Here is a 27,981-nt window from a genome sequence, read left to right as displayed (position 1 = left end):
GAAAGATTGACTTCTAAAACTTTCTAATGGAGCTGTTCAAGCATCTTAGCATGTTCACCCCCAATACCGAAAATTTTCATTCATTGTGTGTGAAGATGGCACATTTAGACGATAAAGGTTCTCAATGAAAATCTGTTAAGCTAGTGAGAAAACAATTCTAGTCAAGTTCCATAGCTTTGATAGAAGAATGTGCAATAATGTCGTCATCTAGAACTCTTCTTTGTGCTAGCATTTTTGGGATCCCGTCTTATTTTGCCAATGATTTGTACCAATTTTGAGTGTATCTATCTCCCCGTGTGCAGACAAATGTTCATTGTAGTCCAGGATTCTTTTTTTAGAGTGGTCAACAATTTGTAGACCATTAACCATTGGTTTTTCTATTTTGAGTTCATCTAAAGTTTTTAAGTTTTGATGAATCTATTTGTTACTTAACTTTTAGTTTCTATATTAAAATTTATTTTTGGACTTGGTTTGGTTTATTGTTGCATGATGTTTATAACTTTGTTTGATCTTGACTAGACAATTCTTTATCATGTATGGTAAAGCTTTTAGGTATCCTTAAGTATTCTTTTTAATGTTAAGATGTGAATGCATTCTGAATATGCTAGCACTGCATTTATAACAGTAGAATTGATATTTATGATTGTTATGTGTTCTATGGATGTGTTGGAATAGCTTTTGAACAAAATCTTTCTCAAACATGTTTTGCAGTAATATCAAAGTGATTGTTGGTTTAAATAATATTTTGTATTTTCATTTTAATTTCATAGTCCATTTAGTATTATCTTAATTTATTAAGCTTAATTAAAATATAGGACTGTCACGAATACTCTTCCGTGGGCATCAAAAGAACTATTAAGTTTTTTTTTAAATAAAAACTAGAAATTTTACGTGTTGCTCCCTTTAATGGATCATAAACTAACATTGGGTCCCCCTAGTGTAATATATTACGTATGAGTTCCAAAGCAATATATTAAATAATCTAAAGGCATTTTGGTCGTTCTATGTTTGAAATTTGAATATACTTAGCGGCAACAAATTGTGTTAGTCTTATTAGAACCCACACATAATATATTACATTAAGGAAACTTAACATAAGTTTGTAGTCCACTAAAGAGACTCACACCAAAAAAACTCTAAAAACTAAAATCATTATAAATGGATCCAACCATGTTTTGATAAGGTGCTTTATAGGGGATTATGGTAACGATTTTGGCACATTTATCATATGGCATTTGCCGATTTTGGTACAGAAGTTACTAAAATTTTGTATATAAATCAGTTTAAAATTAGTGTGATGGTTCAACAGAAGTATGCTCAACTTGGTGTTTGGCACACAATTTTTGTGCCAACTAGAGTTCCTATGAGAATTGGAATCATCTCCCAGTCAAAGGAGCACAAAATTTCCCTTGTGGATCCCACTGTATTTTTGTGATTGGGAAGCCGTCGGGAGCACTTCGTCGGGATTGCTGATCCTCTCTGACACCGAAACACTTTTCGAGTTAAAAGCCGGCACGTGATGAGGGTTAGCGATGTAATTTTACATTTATACAGCCCTAAATCCCTAATTTCGAAAGCTGCAAATCGTCTCTCAAATCTCTCAGACTCTCCGGTTTATCCCGTCTCTTTCAACTCTCACGACTCTCTCGTCTCTCTAGTCCATCTCGTCTATGTCGTCTTCTGCCCTAAGCAAGAGTAAGAGGTCGAGGCAAGCTCTCTGCAGCCACTATCTCTGTTTGGAAACATCTCTGCAACCGATCTCTCTGCCAGAAGCCCGAAGCCCCTCTCTATGCAAGCGAAACCCTGTCTCTGGAACGGATCTCTCTTCAACCGAAGTCGTGTCTGCAACCTACTTTTTGATCTTCGTTCAATTGCTTCTGATTCGAGGTATTTTCCACTTCCTTATGCACATTTTGGATAGTCGTTGTTTGTATTAGTCCCAGAGGCTATTGGGGATTGTCTTCAGATTTTTTATCATTGAAAATATGTTGTTTACAAATCATTCGTCTCCTAAACTCATTTGTTGTTTACTAAGGTAATTTCCTAACCTGAGGCCTTAATGTGTAAGGTTTCTTTTCGGTTGGCCCAGTTAGATGTCTATTTTCCCCTCTTTTCGGATGGCGATAGAAATCAAATATTTGGTTGGATGTTCCCTTTTGGAGTTGTTCCTCTTCTTTGTTTCAATTCCTTTTTGAAATGTTCAGGAATTGGTTCTGCTTCAGTCAATTGTTCTCTATTTGGATGGCGTAAGGATCTAGTAAGATCAGATTTTTTTTCTTTCTTTCTAGTAAAGGAAAATTTAGATTTCAAAATTAAAGAAAATACAAGGAGTCTGTTCCGAAATCTTGGGAGCGCTGGAATAGTTGCCTCTTATAGTGTGTTTGGGAGTGCGATCAAATTTACTGGAGTGCTGATGCATGCGTTAGAATGGGTGAAACTGCTCGATGTAGAGCAGATTTGGGTTGATAGTGATTCCGTGGTGGTGGTTATTCTTCTTATGCAACAAAATCTCATTTCATGGAAGATCCTTCAACATTGATCTGTTACCTAGCGTAGATCTCTAATTTCAGCCCTCAATGGTGTTTTCTCATTTCAATTGCATTGTACAGATTGTTTTGTAGCTATGGTTCGTAGTTGAATCAGTAACTGGAATGTTCTGAAAAACTGAAAGGGGGAAGCTTGGACTCTCTCAAATTAGTCTTGTAGCACATAATGTTGTATCAAGTGGATAATCCAAGATTGACTACTGTATGAGACATTTCCAGTGGAACAGAAGACCCTATAAAAGCAGAGTAGATGATAATTTATCTTCTGAAGGAAACTTGCAAATTTAACCTAAAGTTTGGGATAGGGCTTAAGGGAGGATGATCAACAAAAGCCAAGACCCAAGTAGAGTACAGAGAGATTGATTGAAGTATTTAGGCTATGATCATACAGCAAACACATGTTTCTCTTTTGTACCTTCTCTAATATTGGATGAACAGAGATAGAAAGGAGTTGAAGTTGCATGTAACAAGAAGGCACTAAATGAAAGGGACAATAATATAGCTAGCAAAAGAATCAGTACTAACAGTAGATTAGTCTAATAATTTCTATAATAACAATGAACAAACATTGAGCCTCGATGAGAAAGTTACTGTTTGTGTGTTGTTCTTCAATGCTTCATATGAATATTCTTTAAGATTTAACAACTAATAGCAGCTACTAATAGCAGCTAATTTATCCTTCAGAGAAATCATGAGAAACTTTCATTCCACACAACAACAACTGAAAGATACATAAAGGCATCTAACTAGGTACTGCCATATTCTTTTTTTGAGGATCGACGAATCAAACGATATTTCTGTTCCAATTTCTAGCAAGGTTGTAGACATTTGACATAGCTTCCATATTTATATACTTAGTGTGAGACCATTATTTCCCGAATGTAACTTTTCTTTTTTCTTTTCTCTATAAAATAAAATAATAATGGGGATAATAACAAACACTCCTTTTGGACTTCCACAGGAAATACTGCTTTTCAAATGTAAAAGTAAGATTTTTATGTAGAATCTTAGGGCGTGGACAGAGTCCGGGATCAAACAAGATTTCAAACAGGAGTAATAAAAATTAGAGTTTGGTGAAGAAACGGGACACCAAAAACTATTTGACGCGGTTGGAGGCAATGAGCTTTTTTGAACCGATTCCCCCTCCCACCCGTGTGTCGCACATTCGCAGGGCCCCCGGTGCCCGCCCCAATTAATCCAGGATCAAACATGTCAAATCATCGAGAAAATATTAAGTGCGGAAATTCACTTGAATCCATAAGATTTAGAAAAGATTCGATTTGGATTGTTGACCTGAGATTGAATGATGATCGTTGATCTTCCAAGCCTTGAATGCAAGCCCTCCTTTTGAAAAGATCTTTGATCTCTCTATTCTCTCTCTAATGACGGAAGTTAAAGAGAAAAGCAATGCATTTGGCTTGGGGACCATGACCCTTTATATACTACTCAATATGAACAGTTTCAATTACTAACTTAATCCATCATAAAGTTTAAGTAATTAGATTATTTTCATAAATAACCTTAACTTGCATTTTGGTTTCTACACATAGGAGGCCTCACTTTACAATGCTTTATAACTAAACTGATAACTTTAAAATATGTTATGTTATAAGATAGCATAAATACACATTAATTTATTTAATATATTGCCTATAAATTATATTTTACTCTAACATTTTATAGATAGATTGAACCATGTTTTATAAGATCATTATAGGTTCGAGTTCGACCAAAAAAAGAATATTAAAAAAACATATTTTATAAGATGTTATATAGCATGATATAGAGACTTCATGTTAATGAAGCCGTTACCAAGAATCATGAATTGTATGTTTGTAGTCAAGACAAACATGTATTTTTGGCATGAAATTTTTTTATAACAACTTATTCGCTTGAGTCAGAGTTCATCTTCAATTGTTATTTCATTTGGTTTCTTCAAAATCCTTATGTATTATAAGGAAAGAGAAAATAATAATATGAAATTCAAACAATTAGATTGAGACATTAGAGTAAACCAATTGGGTAAAAAACATAAGCTTTCAACTTCCTAAAATCTTTTTTAGCAGACAAGAAAAATAATAGGTTTTTCTACTTTTACACGTGAGAAGTAAGACATATCAAAATGTCTTTGAAAAATGAAATTTTATTTTTCAATTTAATTAATTATTTCCATTATTCTACTTTACCTACCAAATCACCACCTTACCTTTGCAAATATATATCTAGATTATGTTCTTAGCATTGATATAGCTCTCCCAAAATAATAAGAGATTGAATCTTAGAAGTTGCAAGGCAAAACAAGTGTTATATGGAGGAAAGCTCGCATAGGTCGGAAAAATCAATTTTGTTGTTTTTTGGGTAATTTCAAGAAGAATCAAGTTAGAGAGGTTGTCCTCCAATTGCTACACAGGGAACCAACCGAAGTCAATAAATTTTAGTTGGGATCGTTAATGGGTCACCTGAACTTGAGAAACGAAGATAAGGAAATTAAAGCAAATAAACTACAAGAACACTGATCAACGGAGCAAGTTGCAAGCGTTATGGACTAGGAAAAATGGAAAAGTTAGTTACCATCATTAATAGAGCTTTAATTTGCAGATACTATAACACAAACAGAAGAAAAATTAACCGACACGATTAATAGAAAAATAGAGAGAAGGTAAGGGTAATTTGACCTCATGAAATTTGGTCCATGTCATTTTTAGTCCAAAAAAACTGAGACTTTGCATTTGCCTCACCTATACTATAGATAAAGTCAATTTAACGACAAATTATCACTTTTATGAACAATTTGCTCTTATTCTTTTTTTTTTTTTTTACTTTAATTTATTTTTTACAGATGAAACTCACTAATTGACTAATTTCAAGAAAACTTTCAAATTTGGACTCCACATCACTTCATTGCTTCTTGTCTTAGGTTTTCGATTTAGACTCGTTCAACGGCAACTTCTATTTTTTGAGGATTTACCATTGCTGGATTTCTTTTCTAGGAAGCATTTGGGATTTTTGGCGACAATGAGTGAGGAAGTTTTGTTCTTGGGCATTGTGGGTCATTTCCAACCAAATTCATCATTTTGGTTTCATATAATAACCAAAGCCACTATTATTTGTGGCTAAGTGGGGGGGGGGGGGGAAATGGAAGCTAGGGGTGTAAACGGACCGGATTTGGATCGGATAGTGGTATATCCATCAGCATCCTATTATATTCGGACGGATTCGGATAATATCCTATTGGTTTTTAGACGGATTCTGTCGGATTCGGATGATAATCGGATAGCTATTTTCTTAAGTAGATTCTTCTAAATGGGCATGAATATAGGTTGAATACAAGTTTTCGACTATCTGTTTACATCTTTACCTCTTTATTTGTAAGGGCTATGTTTGAAATTTAAAAATTTAACAATTTTGGTAGCTATTTTAGTAGAAAATCTAGAAAAATAGTTACATATCATAGGTAAAATTTATAAAAATAAGAATAACAAATCTAAATAAGTAACTTAATCGGATAATTTTATCGGACGGATAATAATCGGTAAGAAAATGGGTATACATATCCGCATCCTATTAATAATCGGACGGATTCGAATACCCCTAAACGGATGCGGATGCGGATGCAAATTTGGAAGCGGATTTCGGTTATCCATTTACACCCCTAATGGAAGCAACAGCAGATACCTACTACTCTACTCGTCAAAAATGGCAATTCTTGATTATCCCTTCGTCAATTCTGCAGCTACTCCAATCCCCCATGACCCAGCATGACTGCAACCAAACCCTAAATAGTGATCCTCCCCAATAAAAATCCTCTGAAATGGTCGACTGGCATTTCTCGAGGTGAGTATGGAGGTCCACCAGCAACAACGAAGCTCCGCAAGTACTGGGGTGGTGAAGAAGAAGACCCTCTCCGCAAGCTCTATGAACTTTTATTAGCTTGACTTCTCCTTCTTCTTCTACCTCCTCCATCATCCCCAACATTTGCCTTCTACCTATAAACCTCCTGCTCTATGAATTAGTTTATGGTAAGGCAAAAACTAAAACACTGGAGCAAAGGAAGGAAAAAAGGTAAAAGAAGAAACAATTTCCTGAAGCTGAAGTACTGAGGTGAACCCATTTGAGAAATTGGGTTTTTGCCCTTTTGATCTAATGGGATTTTCGGAGCTACCACTTGCTAAGACCGAATTCAATCCGTGTGTATGTAAATAAAATTAAAGTAAAAAAAAAGGTCAAATTAGTCATAAAATGATAATTTGTCCTTAAATTGAATTTTTTTTCTTTCTATAGTATAGGGAAGGAAGTCTCAATTTTTTTGGACTAAATATGACATTGACCAAACCTGAGGAGGTCCAGATGAAAATTACCCAAAAGGTAATTTACAAGATTCTCTCTTTTACTCATAACAAACATAACTCAAAAGTCAAAACTCCATTTAATCACACTATAAACCAAAATAAGCACGTGCATAGTTAGGTTTTGATTCAATTTAATAACCCTACCATTAAAGGGGGAGACTTTTACGGCTACGAACAGTGGTGGGTATTTTTCAGCCAGGGGCCAAGGTTAGGGAGATTAATTCTAGACTATTATAAATTTCAAGTTCACAAATGAAATCTTTTTGTAAAAAACTTTTCATGAGGCTTTGTCTTTGGGGATCACTTTGTTTTTTTTCAAAAGAATCTTTTATCCATATTTTCTTTCAATGTACATATGCTAAATAATGATGACACCTCTTCCCCTAGAATTGATATTTCAGATTTTATGGGTAAGGTGCATGCCAGAACCATGCAACGGCTGGCTAGCATACCAAAACATGAACTAGAGCACATGCGCTTATTTCCCCCTTTTGAAGATCAAATGTCTTATTGAGAAGGCTGAAAATCTCGTGTAAAAAAATAAGCTAAAGCCCCAAACTATAATTAACTAAGGATTAACGATAGTGCTTGGAATACGATAGAGCAGCTACACTCGCTAGAGCATGTTTGAATTACGTTGGATAAATTTGAATCTTGAGATCATAATTTTCTTTTATTACTTTTAAGACCTGGCCAGTTGTTTGAACTCAATCTAATTATATTTTGGGGAGAGAAAATAAAAAATAAAACATAAAGAGTAAGTAGGAAGGTAACATATATTTACTAACTCTTTCTAATACTTTTTGTATAAATTTTTTTTTATATAATTTTTTTATATATATAGAAATTAGGATGTAATATTACATATGCCGCCAACAAAAGATTGAACTTCTACTAATACGTTCTTAAATCTTAACCATTCAACTGAGTCTCCATGGCCCCACAATAACCTTTTTCGTTTACATCACATGATTCACTTCACATCACAGCTTTTCCGGATGAACTCGATTTTCAATCCCCCTTTTTCTTTTCCCACCCCAATTCGAAATCGGAATAGAAATAGGGTTCTGAATCTTCCATCACCACATGAAAAGCGGATGAATCAGAAACCAAATCATACTACACAACTACACAAGGACCATCCGATTGGTATAGATTTCTCTAGAAGAGCCCAAAAGCTGCCCACTCGGCATCGCCGGCAGCCCTTGGCGATGACTGAACTGAAGAGAACGAAGACGGTGAGCCGTACAGTGAAGAAGAAGAAGAAGAATAAACCGAGTCACGAAACGGTGATACCATTCTCTTGGTTGAAATCGATCGCCGAGCCAACGTTTCAAGATCAGAGACGTAATCATCCATTTCCGAATCTACCGACAGCTCCTCCGTTTTGGCGTTCCTCTTCTTCTTCTTCTTCTATCATCTTTCTTCTTCAATAACGGAGGGAAGCAACCACTCGAACCGCTGATCACCTCAACCGAATTAGGTCGCTCGAATCGAAACCGTTCGGACCGCAACCTGCTTGACACGGATCGTGATCTCGCCGTGGATGAGAGAAAACCCACCTCGTTCGGAGGAGCGTAAGAGTATTTCCCGGTATGAACAGGAGGAGGTGTGAGCTTTGGAGATGGTTTAAGCGATGAATGTTGTCTAGGGACACCTGGTTCGATTTCCCACTTGAACGGCACAGCACCTGGTTTCTTGAACGATTCATCGATAGCCATTCTGAGTTTAATTTCACCGAGTTGCCTTCCTTGCCTTGCCATGCCAAGCCTCTGCAATTTATAGTTGCTGCACTGTGAAGACGAAGAGAGAAGTGAAGATCGAAGAAGAAGAGTGTGGGCGAGATTGGTGGCGGGAGGTTGGGGGTTCGACATTCACGGGTTTGAAAATGATGGAAAACACCAAAATTAAAATTGAAACTTTTTCATTCAAAACAAAAACATTATCATATCGAGATTTTTGAGCATTTGAGTCTTGAGAGTTGAGACTCAGAGACGATTGATTGCTATTATCGTGATTCGTGACACGGACCCACGGTTCATGGTGGGTCAAATTCATATATGGTCTTCATATGGGCCAATTATCAAACCATGAACCGTTTATAGGTTCGTTTAGTTTAGTTTAGACTTGCACGTTTTCGAATTCGTGTGTCAAATGACTGGTTCGATCCGGTTTTGGATAGCTATTGAACCCGGTCTACGAAAACCAACTGAAGCAAGAACTGCCACTAGTATGACTTGGGCATAAATAAATGAATGTAGGGCATTTTTTTTAAAAAAATTCAAATGTGTAGCCACTTTTATTCAATGCTTCCTTTTTATTCAATGCTGCCTTTGATCAAGACTCTTGCTTGTTTGACAAAAGAAGATAAAGCATGTGAGAGGTTCCTACACTAGTTAACATGGATTTTCTCTTTTCAAGCATATGGCAAGATATCTTATATATGACTCACATAAATTATTATTTTCATGGAGTAAACAATGACTCAGATGAATAGAATAAGACAAACAATTTAGGCAAAAAAAGAATAAGCTAGGCAACTAGTTCTCCGGGTCAAAAGCAATGTCTGGAACTTTATGCACGGTCTACAAATTACACAAGCACTAACAATATCATCATTGTTGATAATGCCACTTAATTATTCTTGTTCTAATCTTCTCCTGTATCTAGAAAACACCTAATATAATGGAAAATTACAAATACACAAGTCGTGCTCAAACAATAAAAGAAAAAAGATAATGACTAATAAGTTGGCCTATTAGTCGGCCTAGGACCGTTGCTCACTCCTTGCGTACTTCTTCTCCATCTCACTTATTAATTCTCCCCCCCCCCTTTTTTTTTCTTGGTGAACCTATTTACCTAATTTTTAATACTTATAAAATGGATTTGTGGTTATTTCATTATCTACTCTCAATTCCTCCATGATAATTGTTCCTAACTAGCATCCTACTTAAATGTCATGAGGGCGAAAAATTAAGCATCACGATTCACTATAGAGTCTCGCAAAGCTAAACTCCCAAAACGTTCATGTGCTCTCCCTTGTGGTTTCGATTTATTGTATGTGTCATTGTAGATTTAGAATCAAGTTGTGCTTATATGATATCAACAATGATAATATTTATTGCAATGATCTAATAGATGCTTCAATAACATAAGATTAATTGAAATTTAGGATCACAAATTTTCATCTAAAAAAATAATTGTTGGCCTGTGTAATATTTTGGTTTTTCATTTGAATTTCACAGCCCATTTTAGTTTTCTTAATTGTTAATTTCAGAAAACAAGCATGAACATTTGACCATCTCCACAGATATTCAGTCTAGAACCACTAAAGTGTAGTCTTTATTTATTCTTTCAAAGAAATAAAAATTTTAGTTCTCGAAGACTCTATGCTATGCATCTAAGGGCCTATTTGGTTACGTGAATCCAGAGATTTGAAATCTCTAGATTCACAAATGAGAGATTTTTACCCGTTTGGTTGTGTGAATCCCTAGATTCATGAAATCTAGAGATTCACATTTTTACACTAAAAACGTGAATCTGTAGATTTATGGGTATGAGGTGAAATCCAGAGATTTCATCCCTACTATCAAAGCGTTAAACATTTGAACCATAATTCAATAAATATATTTTTTAGAATAAATCTACAAATTTAATTCCAGAAATTCAAGCTAACCAAACAGTTAATTTTATAAACCATGACTCTAGAGATTTGAAGTCTATAGATTTGAAATCTCTAGATTTTTGAAATCTACAGACTCAAGTAACCAAACAGGCCCTAAAAGAATTACCTTTTCCAAATGTGAAAAACAATAGGGATAATTACTGTTGCCCCCTTGTACTCTGATTTTATTACTACTTTATCTCTTCTACTTTTTAAAATTGCTAATCCAACCTTTAATTTTGTCTAAAATTACTAATGCCCCCTTCCGTTAAGCTCAGTTAGTTTACTGATGATGTGGCATCTATATATTTTCCAAAAACCCAAAAATAACCCTACAATTATCTCTTTACTTATTTACTCTTTGCAAGTTATAATACTATCCTTAATTAACTATGGAGAAAAATCAACTATAAATTAATTTTTCTTTTCTAAAAAGAAACTACCGAAAAGACTTGATTTTTCTTTTCTAAAAAGAAATCGCCGAATAAAGGAAATATGTGATTAAATAAAACTTAAAATAGAAACTAAAATACTAGGAAATATCAAATGTAATTCAAAGTTGAAAATTGAAAATTTCCTAATATATGCTAACCATTGTACAAAGTGTGTGGTCCCACCAAAGCCAAAATTTATTGTAAAATATAAGATTTTAAGGATATAATTGATATTCAATATAGTTTCTAAAAATGAGGGTAATGTTATATTTTTTAACTTCTTAATTTTAATGAAGGGCAAAATAGACATTACATATTTGATATTAACAATCACTTAACACCGTTAGAAGTGAGGGGGGCAACAGTAATTTTATAAAGAAAGATGTTTGATTAGTAATAAAACCAAAGTACAAGGGGGCAATAGTAATTATTCCAAAACAACATTATTATAAATGGATCTACCATGTAATGATCAGTATCATAGCAATAAATAGAGATTTTTTTTTTCCTTCCAAAATCATGTATTGTATGTGTTTTGTGAATGTGGGATACATAAGATCAACAAATATTTGGCATGATACTTTTATAGGCAACTTTCTTAGATGGTTAGATTTAAAAAAGAGTTTTTTATGTGTGAATCCTTGTAATGGACCATTAACTAATTTTGGGTCCCCTTAATGCAATATATTACGTATGAATCCCAAGCAAACTAACACAGTTAGCCGCCATTAAATGTATTCAAATTTCAAACGTTAAAGGACCAAAGTGTCCCTTAAATTCTTTAATACATTGTCTTAATATATAGTTTAAAAGATATATAATTGGTTATTAAGCATTGATTATATGGTTACAAAAATTATAATAACATAATGTATTAAATAACCTAAGGGGCATTTTGGTCCCTCAAAGTTTGAAATTTGAATATACTTCAATGGCAACTAATGATGTTAGTCTAGTTAGGACCCACATGCAATATATTGCACTAAGAGGACCCAACATTAGTTTGTGAAAGTAATGATCAAATCCTAAAGTGTATGATAATTTTTTTTTGTCTAATTAATATTCTATTTTGAACTACCTAAATTACCCTAAAGTCTTTCATTGCAAATGATGAAACTAACTAATGATAGAACTGAAAATCACAAAAAAACAAAATTTAAAATTGCCAAGATGAATATAAGCATTTCTTACAATATTTTATACAAAAGATTTGAGGGTAATTTGAGTAGTTCATGGTGAAATGTTTAATTTGGTGGGAAAATATTATCACAAAATTTAGGATTTGATAGTTATTTTAAAAAATATAATTCATTTAAGTAAAACCTTTTTAGAAATATCTTATTTAAGTAAATTTTTTTTTAAAAAAATCTGACCATTTTTTATTTTTTTCCCCCTAATTTTAATAACAAATTGTTCCCTTAGAATGAAGGTTTATCCTCATTATTGTTGTTATTTTCAGTTTCATGTCGACATTGATGTGTTGTGAAAAAACAGAAAGGCGAAATTATGATGAAAATCCAAAGGATAAGATTGAGATATTGGAATAAACCACTTGGACAAAGACAAGCACACTATCGTGACACCTATTATGACAACTAATCGAAGGCTATATAAATGGGCAATTTCGTACTTCAACTTGTAAAGTTTCACAAATTACAAAAATTACAATTAGCCCCCGATTGAAACTAAATCTACAAAAAGCCCACCTTCACACATTTGCAAACCTAACTCTGGTTTCTTCATCGTCTCTAGTGAACAAATTAATATTCTTCATTTTCGTAGCCTTTGCATCTCTTTCATCTTCTTTGTCTTGATGCATCTTAATGGTGAGATTGTGAAAACAATAATTTAAAATCAAAACCCTTGTCTCTCAATCTCGAATGGGTGAGAACCCAAGACTTCTCCGTGAGAAGTTGGGCTTTTAACTGCTTTACTAACTCACCATTGATAGTACTCTCTAATTTATATTCTATATTCCAAAAGCCTCTGATACAAACACCAGTTCAATTGGTATCTTACGTTTACTAGATGGATTTTGTGTGGTTGGTTATAGGTTCATGTTTCATATAATTAGGGTGAGGGTGGGTTGAGTTGGGATCCATACCCTAACTTGCCAAGGTTGATTGTGATTTTTAACCTTAAAAACAAAACAACAAGCGTGGATTAATGGTCCCAAAGAAATTTGATCTCTTAATCGCTTATGACTCATGAATTGGTCTTTGCTAGTCAAGTTAATCATTTTACTGATTATAGGTTAAGTAAGTCTTCATGGTTAATTTACCATATAATTAACACTTAATGGTTAATTATCTATTCTTAAAAGTATATATTAATACAATATATTAAATAGCTTGAATACTTTGGTCCCTTCATTTTTGAAATTTGAATATACTTAACAGTGATGTTAGTCTCATTGAGAGCCATATGTTTGTATTTTAACTAAATTAAAAGAGCTAGTGGGAATGGTTAGACTTGAGTGGCCGGTTAGGGTAAATCCGACACTATCAACCCTGTTAGGGCTAGTTATTTTATAACCCAAACCATTTTCCGGATTGAAAAGTTGGGTCGGGCTCCGGACCGGTTCGAATTGACAGAATTTTACATTTTTACTCACACTCCTAATTCTTATTGGAACCTGTGCGCTACACATGAAATCCACTTCACTTTTTTATGGGTCCTTTTAAATATGGGCTGCCTAACTATTCCTTTCTCTTTGTAGAACAAATGGGCTTTCGTTAGACTTACCAACCCGTAAACCGGTCCTTAGAAGCCCATGACTGAATTCTCTTACAACTGAACTAGGCCCACAGCCCATATAATTTGCCTTTGATCTGAACCGTCGAAGTTAGGGTTTTGGGTGTTTGGTTTTAGTGTGCTTAAAAGGGCAGTAGAATAAAGGGTTTTCGCTGAGCCTAGGAGTTGAAAGCTACCATTTGCTCTCGGCCGCGAATTATCACTCTGGTGCACCGTGCAGCCTCGCTCAGGTAAAAGCTCCATTGCTTCTGCCTTGAATACTTTGGTTTGTAGTTTCCGTATCTGATTGATTGAATGTTGCATGATCAAATGGATGAAAGACAGATGCGGAATCTGGATTTTCTAGATTTGATGTTTTCGTCTGGTTAATCTAGTTATTTTAGTTTATTCGGTATTTGCAGAACTGCAGTTCTTGTGTTTCCCTTTCACTACGTAGCTTTGTCATTTGGGCGTCTGCGAGATCTTTAGATGTGGCTTATCTTTGTTTTTTCAGTTCTGAGTTATCAAGTTTTTGGTTATTTATACGTGACTGGATAGTGTGATAATCTAATATAGTTCTTCGGTGACGGATGAGAATGTTGATTTTTTGCAATCTGAAGTTTTTAAATGTTGTGGTGGCCGTATCATCAATTCTGAACCCAACCGAAACTTCACACGATGAGAAGTATTGTAGCTCATGTGATTTCGACTGGATCAAATGGTATAGCGAATGGCTTTTTTGCGGAATTTTAGTTGATGCAATTTAGACGGGCTGGGTGGTTATTTTTCTTTTTGCTTCTGTGTTCGTGAGTAATATCAGACTGATTGTAAAAAACTAGATATTTTGGATTTTAATTCAATGTTCACCCATCAATCCTCTCATGTTCTTAGTCCAACATGGCAGGAACTATTTTTTATGCTTCCATCTAATAGCAATAGCCTAATGCCGATTTTTTTTCTTCTTTCTTTTAAACTATTTCCCGTTACTCTAAATTCCCAACTGGAAAGAAATCTTGGCCTACTAGCATCTTGACTGAATTCCTATTCTAAGGTAACCAGATTTCTGGGCCCAGGAATAAAGATGAAATCTGTGCCATTCTAACAAGATATTTTTAAGTGCCTAATAAATTGAGGCCATGTGATGAATCTCTACCCTTCCCCTGTGTGACCTTCTGATAAACAAATGATTTTTGATGTTTAAATAAATTTTGTGGAAGTTCACTTTGTGATTTTGTCATGGTCCTGTAAGATTCAATACCATTTTTATTTTTACCATTTTGCTGTCACGTTTTTAATTATTTGCTTGATATTTGTAAATTACATGCGCACTTGCTATCAAAAGAATGTAATTAGTGGGCATAAACAAATTTTTTTCACGCTGACATCTGATTACTTGTAGTCTTGCTGTTTTTTAGGTAAGTCATGGTTAAGCATAACAATGTTGTGCCTAGTGGGCACTTCAGGAAGCACTGGCAGAATTATGTCAGGACTTGGTTTAACCAGCCTGCTCGCAAGACCAGAAGACGTGTTGGTTAGTATACCCATCAGTTTTTTTTTTTGCAATGATTCCTTGATTTTGCTTACTTTGGGCATCAAGTTACTCTTAGTTCTTGATATGAATTTTTACTGGCAAATTTTCAGCAAGGCAAAAGAAAGCTGTGAAAATCTTCCCACGACCCACAGCTGGCCCTCTTCGTCCTGTTGTCCATGGGCAAACCCTAAAATACAACATGAAAGTAAGAGCTGGCAGGGGGTTTTCTCATGAAGAGCTTAAGGTAAGACAATATTTTATAATATGTTCTCAGGTCCTTGTGATTTCTTTTGCCATCAGTATTTTGGTAGTCGAGTCTTTGTGAGTTCATCCCAAACAAAGCGATGGTACAACTGCATTCCTATTTCCTGGAAGGTAATCAATGTATTATAGGGTTTATCAGAGAAGGAGCTTAGGTGATTTTTTTGTGTGGTGTGGTGGGGTGGGGGGGCGTGTTTGAAGACAGCTAGTGTTGGTGGTTGCATAGAGAAGGGGTGACAAGGGTATCATTTGTTGCAGTAGAAAAATTACTTAACCAGAACAAAAATGTTTAAACTGTTGATGATATGTAAGTGGGGGATCCAACGACCATGAAATCCTGTTGTGTAAGATTTCAAAAGTCGATGCTGAAATAGCATTTGGTCGAAAATCTTGACCCCTAGAAATAGTTGATTTGATTTGGTTTCCTCCATTTCTCAGTGTTCTCGGATCGGTGTGCATTGTTCTTGCTTTATTGTTGTTGTAGTAATGGTTTGAGAGCTTTCTTATTGCTTGGATATGCAACATCATCTTCTGGCAAGAGAAGCAGGCGTTGGATTTTACTTTAGTATATATTCCCCCCTTTTGTTCATATGGATGTACAAAATCATATTTCAAAGCTTTTCTCATAACTTTCTACTTCAGACACAAAAAGATAGTCTAGGTTTATTCAATTACAGAAACCTATTCAAGTAATATTTGTTCTCCTGACAATTTTTTTTATAAATAACCTTTAAAACAAAGGTTCCCTATCCTATTTAAGCATCTTATATTGTATAATGTTTTTTTCTTTCTGATTCTTACTATATGTTTTCCAGGCAGCAGGAATCCCAAGGAAGCTTGCCTCAACCATTGGAATTGCTGTTGATCACCGCCGCAGGAACCGCTCTTTGGAAGGTCTTCAAGGCAACGTCCAGAGGCTGAAGACTTACAAGGCCAAGTTGGTGATATTCCCAAGGCGTGCCCGGAAATTCAAGGTAAAATGGCATCTGAAGTTAAACTCCCATTTGCTGATCTTGTTTCGATCCCTTTATTGGCTTTGTTTCTGATATCTTTCTTTTTGCAGGCTGGTGATTCAAGCCCAGAAGAATTGGCAACTGCTACTCAAATCAACACTCCGTACATGCCTATTGAGTTGGAGAAGCCGTCCGTTGAGTTGGTCAAGCTTACTAATGAAATGAAGTCATTTAATGCCTATGCGAAGTTGCGTCTTGAACGGACAAATGAGCGCCACATGGGTGCCAGGTTGAAGAAGGCCGCTGAGGCAGAGAAAGAAGACAAGAAATGATAAGTTGATGAGTCAGCTTTTTAATCTGCGGTTGGAGAGTTTGCAGACACAATGCAGTTTTGGTTTCCTGAATCTTTGCGATATAGGTTATGCTGTAGACCTTTTACTTTATTTTCTGTTTTCTGTAGGGACGTGTATGTTCTGGTCATTTACTATGAAACTAATTTTTTGTTGGATGGTTTCTTATTGAATCTCTTTGAATTATCAGAGTACCTCTGGTGTTATCAATGGCAACATGGTCTATTGATTCGTTATGGTATACTGTTTGGTATGCTGTGTGCTTGGTTCTGCAGTTGGTTCTCCATCTTCGGTTCTGATAATGCCCTTAACAGCTACCACTGCTGGATGCTATAAACCACAATTTCTAATGCATCTAGGCCTTCACCAGAGGTCATTCAACGTTTCCGAACATTGCAGTGAACAGAATGTCATATTTGTTCACAGATGTACAGAACCAGCCATCCTAATGAGTTGGAAACTCCATACTTGCAAGCACTACTCGGTATTATGCTAAGTTATAATTTGTCCGCAGTTTTGCTTTCGTCATGTGCAGGAATGTTCAGCGAGCCCTTGGATGCACTCAAATTAATCATGACCATTTGGGAGAGTTAAGTGATCAACTCAACTGATTTCTGTCCATGAACTGAACCATCTCATTGGACTAAACGAACTGAAATTGTGTGTTTCTCATATTCGTATAAGAAAACATCAAAACATAGGGCGCCAAATTCGCCTTTGAAGAAAAGCTCTTAACACGCAAAAATCACAGAGAAAAGGTTTGTCTGTGGGCTTTAATTTTTAGCTTTGCAACAACTATTTTTTTCGAATGGGTTTGGGAATATCTCTGGATTTTCAAATGGAAGGGGTCTGAAGATCAGATAGATTGAGGGTAGAAGGCAAACTTGGAGCTAGCCCTGTATTTTGGTGTTTTTCAAATGATTTTGAAAAAATGTATAACCCTTTTGATTTGATGAAGAGTCTTGCGCATTACTGAAGCAAAATGATAAAAAAAAAAAAAAAAGGCGCTTTTATTACAAAAAAAAAAAAAAAAAAAAAAAAAAAAAAAAGAGATTTGTCCATGTATGAAGAAAACTGAAATGCTCCTAAATAATTTACCAATCACTCTGGATTTTGTATACACTAGAAAAACTCGGGAGTTTAAATCTTCTCTTGCGTCCGTAGTAAATAGGATTCAGAGGTTTACTCCAAAGAGTGCCAAATAGGGCTGTCCAACAAAGTAAATATTTTTCTACAAAAAAAGAAAAAAAAAGTAAATATTATAAGGGCCGTAGAAGTCAGATCCCTTCGGACGAGCCCAACTGCGTTGCAATGTCAATTTGACCAAATCTCGTAACTATTTACCTACAATTCAAAGAGCCTCTTTTGAAGACCTCACTGCAAGACAATCCTCGTGCAATAAAGTAGGGTTGCAAGACTTACCAAGAAAACCAAAATCCAAATCCTTGGAGAATCAAGTAATCAAAACAAAATTTTTATGCAAATGGAAAGAAGAAGACGAGACGAAAATGAAACTGGGTAGCTTTCAGAATTTAAAATGAGGAGATGATTGTTGTTCACAACTCCCTTTCCTTAGCTTCTTTTAAACCAACAAGTCTTCTAAAAGCTTTGTCTGGTTAGAGAAGGGCTTGATAGTTAGATTGGTTACACTTGTCTATATAAGTCTTGGTCGGATAAGTTTGTGTCAATTATATTGGTTTCTTGATGGTGAAGCAGCTTACAGGGAGACTGGAAACAGAGGAGAGCAGTAGAGATTGTAAAAGTGAAAAAAAGAGAAGTCGAGAAGATCATCACATGGCTAGTGCTCAAGGAAATCCTGCACAGCCTTTGAAAAAGACTAAAATCACTCCCATTCCTCTGCTTTCTCCACACAAAATGGGGAAGTACCAACTTTCTCATAGGTTTGCTAACATCACTAACCTTATCTTGAGTTTATCTTGGTTTTTTGGTGATGGGTTAAACTTAGATTTTCTTGAAATTAGTCTTATTTGCATGCTATGACTTGCTAGTTACTATTGGAAAATTCATAAATCAAGAAACCCTAATTTTTTCTGGTCTGCATTATGGATTTTCATCAGAGTAGTTTTAGCTCCATTGACTAGACAGAGATCGTACAACAACCTCCCTCAACCACATGCTATCTTGTATTACTCTCAGAGAGCTAGCAAAGGAGGGTTGCTCATAGCTGAAGCCACAGGTGTTTCAGACACTGCTCAAGGGTAAACATCCGTTAAGTTACTCAATTGCTGCTCATTTAATTCATTCTGAAGAGAAAAAAAGGAGGAAAATTCTCAAACTATTTTTTGGTTTTATTTTCTATCTTCCTTACTGCTGTTAGAATCCCAAACACACCTGGTATTTGGACAAAAGAGCAGGTAGAAGCCTGGAAACCAATAGTTGATGCTGTTCATGCAAAAGGTGGAATCTTCTTTTGCCAGTTTTGGCATGGAGGGAGGGTTTCCAGTTCTGGTATGCTTCTGTTGAATCTTATACTTGTTTCTCTTACTCATTTTTGTTCCATGATGTCTTCATGATCATTGAGAGAATCTCATACCTTAACTTTTGATCTTTATACAGCTTTTCAGCCTAATGGGCAAGCTCCCATCTCACCTACAGACAAATCAATGAGCTTTAATAGCCCTGACTTCACACCTCCACGACGGTTAAGGATAGATGAGATTCCTGGAATAGTAAATGACTTCAGAACTGCTGCCAGAAATGCCATAGAAGCAGGTAAGTTATTTTTATTGAATAATTGCATGAGGATATCTGATTATCTGCTGAGACTGTTCATGACAGAATCTGATAATTTTGGCTTAATATTTCACCTAAATTTCTCTTGGAATCCAGGATTTGATGGAGTTGAGATTCATGGAGCTCATGGCTACTTAATTGAGCAGTTTATGAAAGACCAAGTTAATGACCGAACTGATGAATATGGTGGAAGCCTTCAAAATCGTTGTCGCTTTGCTCTGGAAGTAGTTGAGGCCATTGTTGATGAGATTGGAGCTGACAAAGTTGGGATTAGGCTTTCACCGTATGCCAATTTATTTGATTGCAGAGATTCAAACCCAGGAGCCCTAGGCCTTTACATGGCTCAATCCCTAAACAAATATGGAATTGCTTATTGCCATGTAGTTGAACCATGGGTGAAGACTCTCCATGGTCTTCTACCCATGAGAAGGGCCTTCAATGGTACTTTTATTGTTTGTGGAGGCTTTGATAGAGCATCTGGGAACAAAGCTGTAGCCACCAATTATACTGATCTTGTGGCTTATGGTCGCTTGTTCTTGGCTAACCCGGATTTGCCTAGGAGATTCAAGCTTGATGCTCCCCTTAACAATTACAGAAGAGAGACATTCTACACATCTGATTCTGTTGTTGGTTACACTGACTACCCATTTCTTGACTCTGAGGCTACAGATTCGGAAAATGAGGAAGAAAGCAAGTAATTTCAAGCCTGATGCTCCCCTCAACAAGTACAATAGAGAGACAGTTTACACATCTGATCCTGTTGTTGGTTACACTGACCATTCGTTTCTTGAATCTAAGACTAGAGATTTGGAAAATCAGGAAGAAAGTGATTTTATTGTTTTCATTCAAAATTCCTAGGATTTCATATCAAAGAAGAGTTTGATCATCACTCCAAAAATTAAAGTGAAAAGTGTTTGATGTACCAGATCTGAGACTATGTGGGCTAGTTATTTTGACATGCACGCAATTAAATAGCTTTCAAGTTTGTTATAAATCACTCCTAATTATCCAGTTCAAAAGCTTAAAACTGTTTGGTGAAGATTCCGAGTTGAATAGAGTTTGAAATCATCCAAAGCATATGCTTCAAAAATCGAACAGCAGAACTACCGAATCCAGCAACACAAGAAAACTGAATGCAAGAAAAGTCGTGAAATCAACTCAAGTCTCCTCAAATGCTGGTTTTTGGTGCATAAGCATTGAAACTTGTGGGGAATTTCATCATGAAAGCTGAGAAGAACACAAAGGTTTCCCACCTACACATGTTTTTGAGTCAAGGAGTTGAGATTAGCCACGCGTCATCCACAGAATGGAGATGCCTTCCGGACCAAATGATCATTTATGTTGTCACAACTTCTATAAATAAAGAAAAATTTATATATAATAAAGTATAACTGGGTAGTAGAGTAATAAATAGATTTTCTATCACCACGGTGGATTCAGTGAGATAGCTAACCCTCCATTGACAAAGATCCTAGACTTAGTAAACCTTTTCGAATTCAACTTTAATCATGTGTGCGATGTTTACAAATTTTGGATGGAATAGGAAAGGTGTAGAGGGATGAAGGTTAGACCTACACCTTTTAGACTTATTGTTTCTACCAAGGTGTGTCATGCCGGCGGAATATCCCCGAATTATGAGGATTACCGAAATGAAACATGCAACGAAACCGATTTCAACAAAATGTCGCAAAAAATTGGCGATTTATCACCAAAAATCAGTTTATCACAATAAAAAAATCACCCTTTGTGATCAAAATATCAGGGTATTTAAGTAAACTCACTCACCATAGAGCCTTTCGCCTTTGGGTTTCTTCTTCAATCATTCCCAATTTGTCGATCAACATGTTGTAGAGAGCATTTTGTTGAAGTTTTCTATTTGGAATACGTGAATTAGGTACATCTAAGTCCTGTGCAAAATGATGTAATGGCAGCCAAAGTAAGGGATTTGAGAGGCGTCGCTCAGTGTGCGAATGGAGAACCAACAGCTAGATTCTACCATCGCAATTGAAGCTTTGAGAAGTGACTGAAGATAAGTGGAACAAGTTATTTAGTTTTCCATTTTTCTGGCAAAATCAGGAATGGTATGCCTATGCTTGGTGCCCCTCGGTTTCCTCATTTTTCCCTACGAAATTCAACTGAAATTCTACGCAATCTCGACATTTCCGGTTTCGTTGGTTTTGCTAGCCAGCAAAACTTCAAAATCCGGTGATGTCTTACACCTTGGTTGCCACTATAGGGTTGGTAACACATCCATTTAAACAAACTTTATTAATTGTTCTCTAAAAATATTTAACTTGATTCAAAACCCAAAGCAATATGCTAACAAAAATACTCAGATAGTTGAAATCACTAAAAATAAAATATAATTATACCATATCATACTAAAATTAAATTTCATTTTCATAATAAATTCTGAATAATGTTACCAAAACATTTTTCATTTGACCAAATATAACTTTTAATATTGATTTCTTATAATAAATGACTAAAATGAGTAAAAGCGAGAACAAATATCATGGATGGATAATCCGCCTTCGGTGAGGCACACCGAACGGCCAACTTCATCCACTCGACGAACGGAAGGAACAGCAGAACCAGATAGCGAATATCGAAGAGAACGCAGTTAGGAATGGTTCTTTCCACGAGTAGCTCACCCATTCAAACCCTCCATAGTTCTTCATTTAATCTCAAACATTCCTCTTCTCCGTTCATTTCACTTCAAATTTCCATCTCAGTTTCTAGCAGTGATAATTGCAGTTCCACCAGTAATAGAGTTAAACAGTGCAGAGCAGCTAAGCGGCAGACTGGTTCACTGGGGAAGAAGCCGCAACGAGTGCCCCCTGAGAAGAAGAACGATGTTCCAAAGTTGTTGTCTGTCGACATTGAAGCGGTTGCAGGTGACGACGATTCTGCCGATTCGGGCACTGCCTCGCAATCGTATCAACCCTTTCCGGTGACGGATGATCATGGAAAGGTGCGTAAGGCTTTGTACAAGTTCCTTTCTTACTATCCCTGTCCAAAACGCTCTGTTAGGAGCTCTTTATTTTTGGGTATTTGGTGTAGTCAGTTTCGTTTTGGATTCCTTGTGGGACTTGATTGATTATATGAGCATCAGAAGGGGTCTTAGAACATTTTGATGAACAATGACATTATTTTGCATTGTGTAAAAGGAAACTTAGTTATAATTTTAAAAGATAGCCTTTTGAAGATTTGTGATTGTATCAACTCACGTTCGAGGACGGTTACCTAAATTTGACTGTCACGATTGCCCCACACAAGGTATAAATATGTGGCGAATTTCAGTGGTATGACTTTGATTCTGAGTTGGCTATTCCTGGCACCATTGTTCTACCGTTCTGCATTGTTGTTGTTGCTGGAGAAACTGATTAGGCATTGGAGAATCCCCAGAACTGCCTCAGGTTCTGTCTTGTGTTTCTTGTTTCATCTTCGTAGTCTAGTTTTTGCAGCAATATACTCATTTTTTGAGCTATTAAATTATGGCATCGACAGAAGAGAGAGGTTAGAAATTAGTTGATATACCTTGCAAGATATCAATATTTTCTTGAACAATAAGCTTTATTTTATGTGACAACCAAAACTAAAAGTTAGTAAGCCACACATTTAGATAAAAAGTCTGGAAAATCAGATGTGGGCTTTGTGATATGCAACTGTAGAGGGAAATTCATCAAGGCAGTACCTCAGCGAATGGAATTTGAAGACATATCTCTTGGAGAAGCTATAGCACTTCAGGCTGATGTATTCAGTTGGGCTTCCAATTTTGCATGGCTGAATCTGATAACAAGCATGTAATTGACCTACTCTCAGATAAGTCTAAGAAACCCCCTTCCCTTCTGGATACAGTAGTAGAGGACTTGTATAGGTTGTCTCTGCAGTCCCAGGTTTTATCCATCATATTCCTAGAGGTGTAAATGCTATGGTAGACACACTTGCCAGGAGGGCTCTGTCCATTGAGGGGATAGTATCCCCCAGTCAGACTCCTTGGCTCTGAACCCAGTGTAATTCGGAAGCCTTGGTTTCTTCCGCAAATGAATGAAGGTTCTTTTACCAAATAAAAAAAATGAAGAAGTAAGCCATGCATTTGTAACTTATAGGATCTCTTGGATGTGTAACAAAAATGTGGAGAAAAAATATCAGAAGTCAGCATATGATATCTAGTGAAGTGTTATGCTTCATTATGCATGATGAAGCCTAGTAGGGCCCTGTGGAAATCTATACTTCACAACAATACCTGATGAGGTCTAGGACCAATTTATGGAACTTTATGCACTTTACGATGTCAGTGAAGTGTTATGCTTCACATTTTACCACAGGATAGAAAATTGTGAAGCTTTATTACGCATAATGGGTCCTTGATAATAGAATTGTGTCAACACAAACAAAAACTGAGTAAATCATTTATTTTAGAGATAATAGTTCATTAAAAATATAAATGGATATAAAAATGAGTCTGGCAATTCTATCTCTCTCTCATTTTCTTGTTGCCGGTTGTGACATTGAATTTCCCTCCATTCATCCAACATGTTACGTGATGTTAATAATTCTATGAATAATTTAATTAGCCAAGAAATGCACCATCCATTATCATATCAAGACCAAAACATTTTAGTATATGATGGATGATTGTTTCTTTAGTGTTGATTGAATCCTCAAAATGGTCTTGTTTTAATCCAAAGCCACTTAAATAGATGATCAAACTGAATGGGTTGTGAATCTGACCAACTGCATCCTTTCCATATAAGTGAGGATCAAAGAGTACTTCATATGTCAAATGTCTCTGTTCCTCGTGAATGCTTATCTATTACTTATTATCGTTATTAGTACTGGTATATGTTTAACTTGCTGGGTACCTTTTCTTGATTACTACAAAATATAAGATACTGCATGCTGACCCTTGAAATCGTTTCCTTTTACTCCCACTTCTCTCAGTTTTTGAAAACTTCAGCGAACATCAAAGAATATGTCTGTAAATAATAGTAGGGTTCTTTTAACGCCATGTCGTGGAATTAATTTCCTTCATTTGCCTGCATATTTATCTTATATTCTTGTGATTAGTGTTGATGTAGTTTTCGTGAACATTATTTTGGTTTATAAATTTTTGGGCAGGTCAAAGACATGTCGTACCAGTCGTGCATGACTGCTCAAGGTAATTCTCAGGGAGTTATGCTCCAAGAGATTAAGACACTTAAGTATCATCTCACAATTAAGGATCCTGGGGAACAGCTCTACAATTTAAAAGAAGCAAACTATCATACTTACTCATGCAAAGGTTCAATATTTTCAACCCAATCACGGAAAACTCTGTGCTCTCCCAATTTTAGAGAACACAGAGACACTGATATATTTGATTCTCTGTTTATTGATCCTGCTGTGGTTGGTTATTGGCTTCGGCTATGCAATAGTGTAAAAGAAGTTAGAATAGTACATGCGTTTGTTGTGAAATATTTAAAGAGCTCTGTAATATTTGTAAATAATAATTTGATAACAGCTTATTCAAGATTCGGGAAGTTATTGGAGGCTCGTAAGGTGTTGGACACAATGCTGGAGAGAAATGTTGTTTCATGGACCGCTATTCTTAGTGGATACTTGAGAAATGGGTTGGATGTTGAAGCTCTATCCTTATTCATTGAGTTGATTAAAAATGGTGTTAAAGCTAACAGTAATACATATGTTTGTATGTTGAATTTATGCCGCCATAGATTAGACTTTCAGCTTGGGAGACAAATTCATGCTTGTATTATAAAAGGGGATTTGAACAACTTGATTGTAGACAGTGCCATTGTTTACTACTATGCACAGTGTGGTGATTTGTCAGCTGCTTTTCGAGCATTTGATCGGATGCTAGAAAGAGATGTAGTTTGTTGGACGGCTATGATCACTGCTTGCGCACAGCAAGGACGTGCAGTGGATGCCTTTCATTTGTTCTCAAGGATGCAGGATAGTGGTCTTACTCCAAATGAGTTTACGGTCTGTAGTGTTCTAAAGGGTTGTGGGGAGGAGAAGGCATTAAATTTTGGTAGACAATTGCATGGAACCATAGTAAAGAAGATGGTTAAGGATGATGTTTATGTAGGGACCTCACTAGTGGTTATGTATGCAAAATGTGGGGAAGTTCTAGCTTCCAGAAGAGTGTTTGATAAAATGAGAAAGAGAAACACAGTCACATGGACTTCAATGATTTCTGGCTATGCATTTAATGGGTATGGCAAGGAAGCCCTAAGCCTTTTCCGCTTGATGAAACGGCGACATATAACTGCTAACAACTTGACTGTTGTCAGCATTCTCAGAGCATGTGGTTCAATTAGTTCCTTAACCACTGGAAAAGAAGTTCATGCACAAATCTTGAAGAGTTTCATCCATAGAAATATCTACCTAGAGAGCACTCTTGTGTGGTTTTACTGTAGATGTGGGGAGTACTTTTATGCTTCGAAAGTTCTTCAGTCAATGACTGTAAGAGATGTTGTCTCATGGACTGCAATCATCTCTGGATGTGCTCGTCTTGGACATGGCTTACAGGCTCTGGAGTTTTTGAAAAATATGTTATGGGATGGTGTGGAACCGAACCCTTTTACCTATTCATCTGCTTTGAAAGCATGTGCAAGACTAGAAGCTATCCTGCATGGGAAGTGGATACATTCCTCTGTGAACAAGACCGATGCTTTGTCCAATGTTTATGTTGGTAGTGCTCTAATTGACATGTACTCGAAATGCAGGTCTATTTCAGAGGCTACCAATGTTTTTAATAACATGCCTGACCGTAATGTGGTTTCCTGGAATTCAATGATTCTTGGGTACGTAAGGAATGGCCTCAGTGTGGAAGCTTTAAAGCTTATGTATCAGATGCAAGAAAAAGGCCTTTTGGTGGATAGTTATGTGATTGCCATAGTTCTTGGTGCATGTGGAGATGTTAACAGTAATGAAGAAACTCCATCTCAGTGTTGCTTGCAGTCAAATTAATGTTATCCTTGATTTCAAGGCAAGTGTAGTTTTAACACTGTAAATGAAATTAGAGCAGCCAACTATGCTGAAGTTACTTGAATGGAGAAGGAAACTGACATAAAAGAGCAATAAGCAACAGTAAAAAATCTTTGAAGACTATATATAGTGAACATTTATCAGACCTTTTACTCAGTATTGGTGTGGTGCACTTGGAAGTGGTTTTGGAGAACAGCATATCAGGTTGGTTCAGACAGAATCCTTCTCATTTCTTGAAGCCTCATGGTATCCACTAGCAATGTCCACAATGATTCTATGCCACTATGTATAATTTGCTTCCACAAATTATTAATACTGAAGAATCACACAGGTGTTCAGAGTGGTCAACATCGAAGTGTGAAACTCAAAAGAGACCGCTTCTTCAGGAAAGAAAAAAGGTTCTCTTGCATTTTGTTGTTTGGCAACTGGCAATGTATCCAGATGAATAGCCATCTTAGCAACTCTGATAAGAAAAAGGTTTCTTCCAGGTTAGGTAGCTGATGGTCGGAGGTGATTTCATGAAGTCCATGGGGGGATTTAATCTGCATCCAAATGCTGCTGAAATGCAGATTAATTTTCAGCCAAAGAGAGTGGTATTTGCAGGTATGGTACATTGGGCAGCTCTTCTCTAACTATATATCTTTATAGATACAACTTTATTACTATCAGTGATAGTTCCTTCAATGCATGAAAGAGAAACTAATTTGGAGTTTTCTGGATGTCTTGCTTCTTTTTGTAGATGCCTTTATTTTCCTCGTGTATTTATTCTGCTCACACTATGGACCAGAGTACCAAAATAGTAAGTTCTTTTTTCTTTTTTCTTCTTTTTTTTTGGGGTGGGGGGGGGGGGTTGTTGGGGAGGGGAGAATCTGTTGTAGCCTTAATTTTCCCCCTCTTCCTTGTCTTTTCTGCAGGTTTCAAGTAGTTGATGGAAAATGAGGTCAAACCATGTATGCGTGTTTGCAGCGTCTTAGAATGGATATCTGCCCGTTTTGGTTTTCTTGGTACTCTTCATTTGTTTGACTGGTTGCAGATTGTGACAAAATAGCAACTAAATAAACTTGGGATCCAGATGCAAAGAAGTGGAGGGTGAAGAGAAAGAGAAACTGCTTAGAGAACCAGTGTTTGATACAGAGAGATATAAACAAACTAGACTGTTTGATGTTTTGTATGACATCCGTGAGATGCCCCTTAAAATTAATGTCACCCCTTGAGTTATTCAATTTATCAATTAGACTATAGGGAAAAAGTATGTTGGTGACACCTCTTGCTGTTAGAAATTAAAATTATATGCTGATGTAAGCAAGTTAAACTTTTCAAAAAGACAAGAATATCTTTGAATAGAAAATCTTATGCTCGACTCGACTTCATCTTTCTCTACTATTTGCAGACACTCTTCTTCTTGCAGCTCTA

The 27,981-nt window shown here is 36.1% G+C and overlaps 3 protein-coding genes and 1 pseudogene across 6 annotated transcripts; 3 read left to right on the top strand and 1 right to left on the bottom strand.

The window, feature by feature from the left end:
* Positions 1 to 7,755: 7,755 nt before the first annotated feature.
* Positions 7,756 to 8,849, bottom strand: LOC149027019 (uncharacterized; annotated as a pseudogene).
* A 5,021-nt stretch (positions 8,850 to 13,870) lies between these two features.
* Positions 13,871 to 17,015, top strand: LOC149027018 (large ribosomal subunit protein eL13z-like). Its single transcript, XM_089158182.1, has 5 exons — positions 13,871 to 13,977; positions 15,142 to 15,257; positions 15,368 to 15,501; positions 16,334 to 16,492; positions 16,582 to 17,015. Exons 2-5 carry the CDS (start codon positions 15,149 to 15,151, stop codon positions 16,801 to 16,803), a joined length of 624 nt encoding a protein of 207 aa, XP_089014308.1. The 5' UTR covers positions 13,871 to 13,977; positions 15,142 to 15,148; the 3' UTR covers positions 16,804 to 17,015.
* Positions 17,016 to 18,530: 1,515 nt separating this feature from the next.
* LOC149027017 (putative 12-oxophytodienoate reductase 11) lies at positions 18,531 to 20,447 on the top strand. The gene is made up of 5 exons (XM_089146226.1): positions 18,531 to 18,722; positions 18,900 to 19,040; positions 19,160 to 19,290; positions 19,399 to 19,554; positions 19,672 to 20,447. Exons 1-5 carry the CDS (start codon positions 18,616 to 18,618, stop codon positions 20,271 to 20,273), a joined length of 1,137 nt encoding a protein of 378 aa, XP_089002352.1. The 5' UTR covers positions 18,531 to 18,615; the 3' UTR covers positions 20,274 to 20,447.
* Positions 20,448 to 22,095: 1,648 nt separating this feature from the next.
* On the top strand, positions 22,096 to 27,929 carry LOC149027016 (pentatricopeptide repeat-containing protein At4g18520, chloroplastic-like). Of its 4 annotated transcripts, none has more exons than XM_089158170.1 (5): positions 22,096 to 22,549; positions 24,700 to 24,739; positions 25,082 to 27,171; positions 27,308 to 27,367; positions 27,483 to 27,929. In XM_089158170.1, the coding sequence occupies exons 1-3, from the start codon at positions 22,205 to 22,207 to the stop codon at positions 26,548 to 26,550; spliced, it is 1,854 nt and encodes a 617-aa protein (XP_089014296.1). In that variant the 5' UTR covers positions 22,096 to 22,204; the 3' UTR covers positions 26,551 to 27,171; positions 27,308 to 27,367; positions 27,483 to 27,929. The 4 variants fall into 4 exon arrangements, with proteins under 4 accessions (XP_089014296.1, XP_089014280.1, XP_089014288.1 ...); XM_089158154.1 differs by having other exon boundaries at positions 24,700 to 26,772; positions 26,900 to 27,171; XM_089158162.1 differs by having other exon boundaries at positions 24,700 to 26,966; positions 27,057 to 27,171.
* Positions 27,930 to 27,981: the final 52 nt, after the last annotated feature.

Source organism: Hakea prostrata, chromosome 1 (genome assembly GCF_041222555.1).
Source record: "Hakea prostrata isolate BN-2017 chromosome 1, UWA_Hpros_2, whole genome shotgun sequence".
NCBI classification, from domain to species: Eukaryota; Viridiplantae; Streptophyta; class Magnoliopsida; order Proteales; family Proteaceae; genus Hakea; species Hakea prostrata.
This window is presented reverse-complemented; position numbering and strand designations above follow the sequence as displayed.

What these genes read in the sequence shown, in the direction of transcription:
- LOC149027016 (XM_089158154.1), top strand. Translation starts at nt 22,205, where the DNA reads ATGGTTCTTTCCACGAGTAGCTCACCCATTCAAACCCTCCATAGTTCT. An exon ending in TGACGGATGATCATGGAAAG is followed by an intron (nt 22,550 to 24,699) that starts GTGCGTAAGGCT and finishes ATTTTTGGGCAG; the next exon opens with GTCAAAGACATGTCGTACCA.
- LOC149027018 (XM_089158182.1), top strand. Translation starts at nt 15,149, where the DNA reads ATGGTTAAGCATAACAATGTTGTGCCTAGTGGGCACTTCAGGAAGCAC. An exon ending in TTTCTCATGAAGAGCTTAAG is followed by an intron (nt 15,502 to 16,333) that starts GTAAGACAATAT and finishes TATGTTTTCCAG; the next exon opens with GCAGCAGGAATCCCAAGGAA. An exon ending in GGCGTGCCCGGAAATTCAAG is followed by an intron (nt 16,493 to 16,581) that starts GTAAAATGGCAT and finishes TTCTTTTTGCAG; the next exon opens with GCTGGTGATTCAAGCCCAGA.
- LOC149027017 (XM_089146226.1), top strand. Translation starts at nt 18,616, where the DNA reads ATGGCTAGTGCTCAAGGAAATCCTGCACAGCCTTTGAAAAAGACTAAA. An exon ending in GTTTCAGACACTGCTCAAGG is followed by an intron (nt 19,041 to 19,159) that starts GTAAACATCCGT and finishes TACTGCTGTTAG; the next exon opens with AATCCCAAACACACCTGGTA. An exon ending in AGGGAGGGTTTCCAGTTCTG is followed by an intron (nt 19,291 to 19,398) that starts GTATGCTTCTGT and finishes ATCTTTATACAG; the next exon opens with CTTTTCAGCCTAATGGGCAA.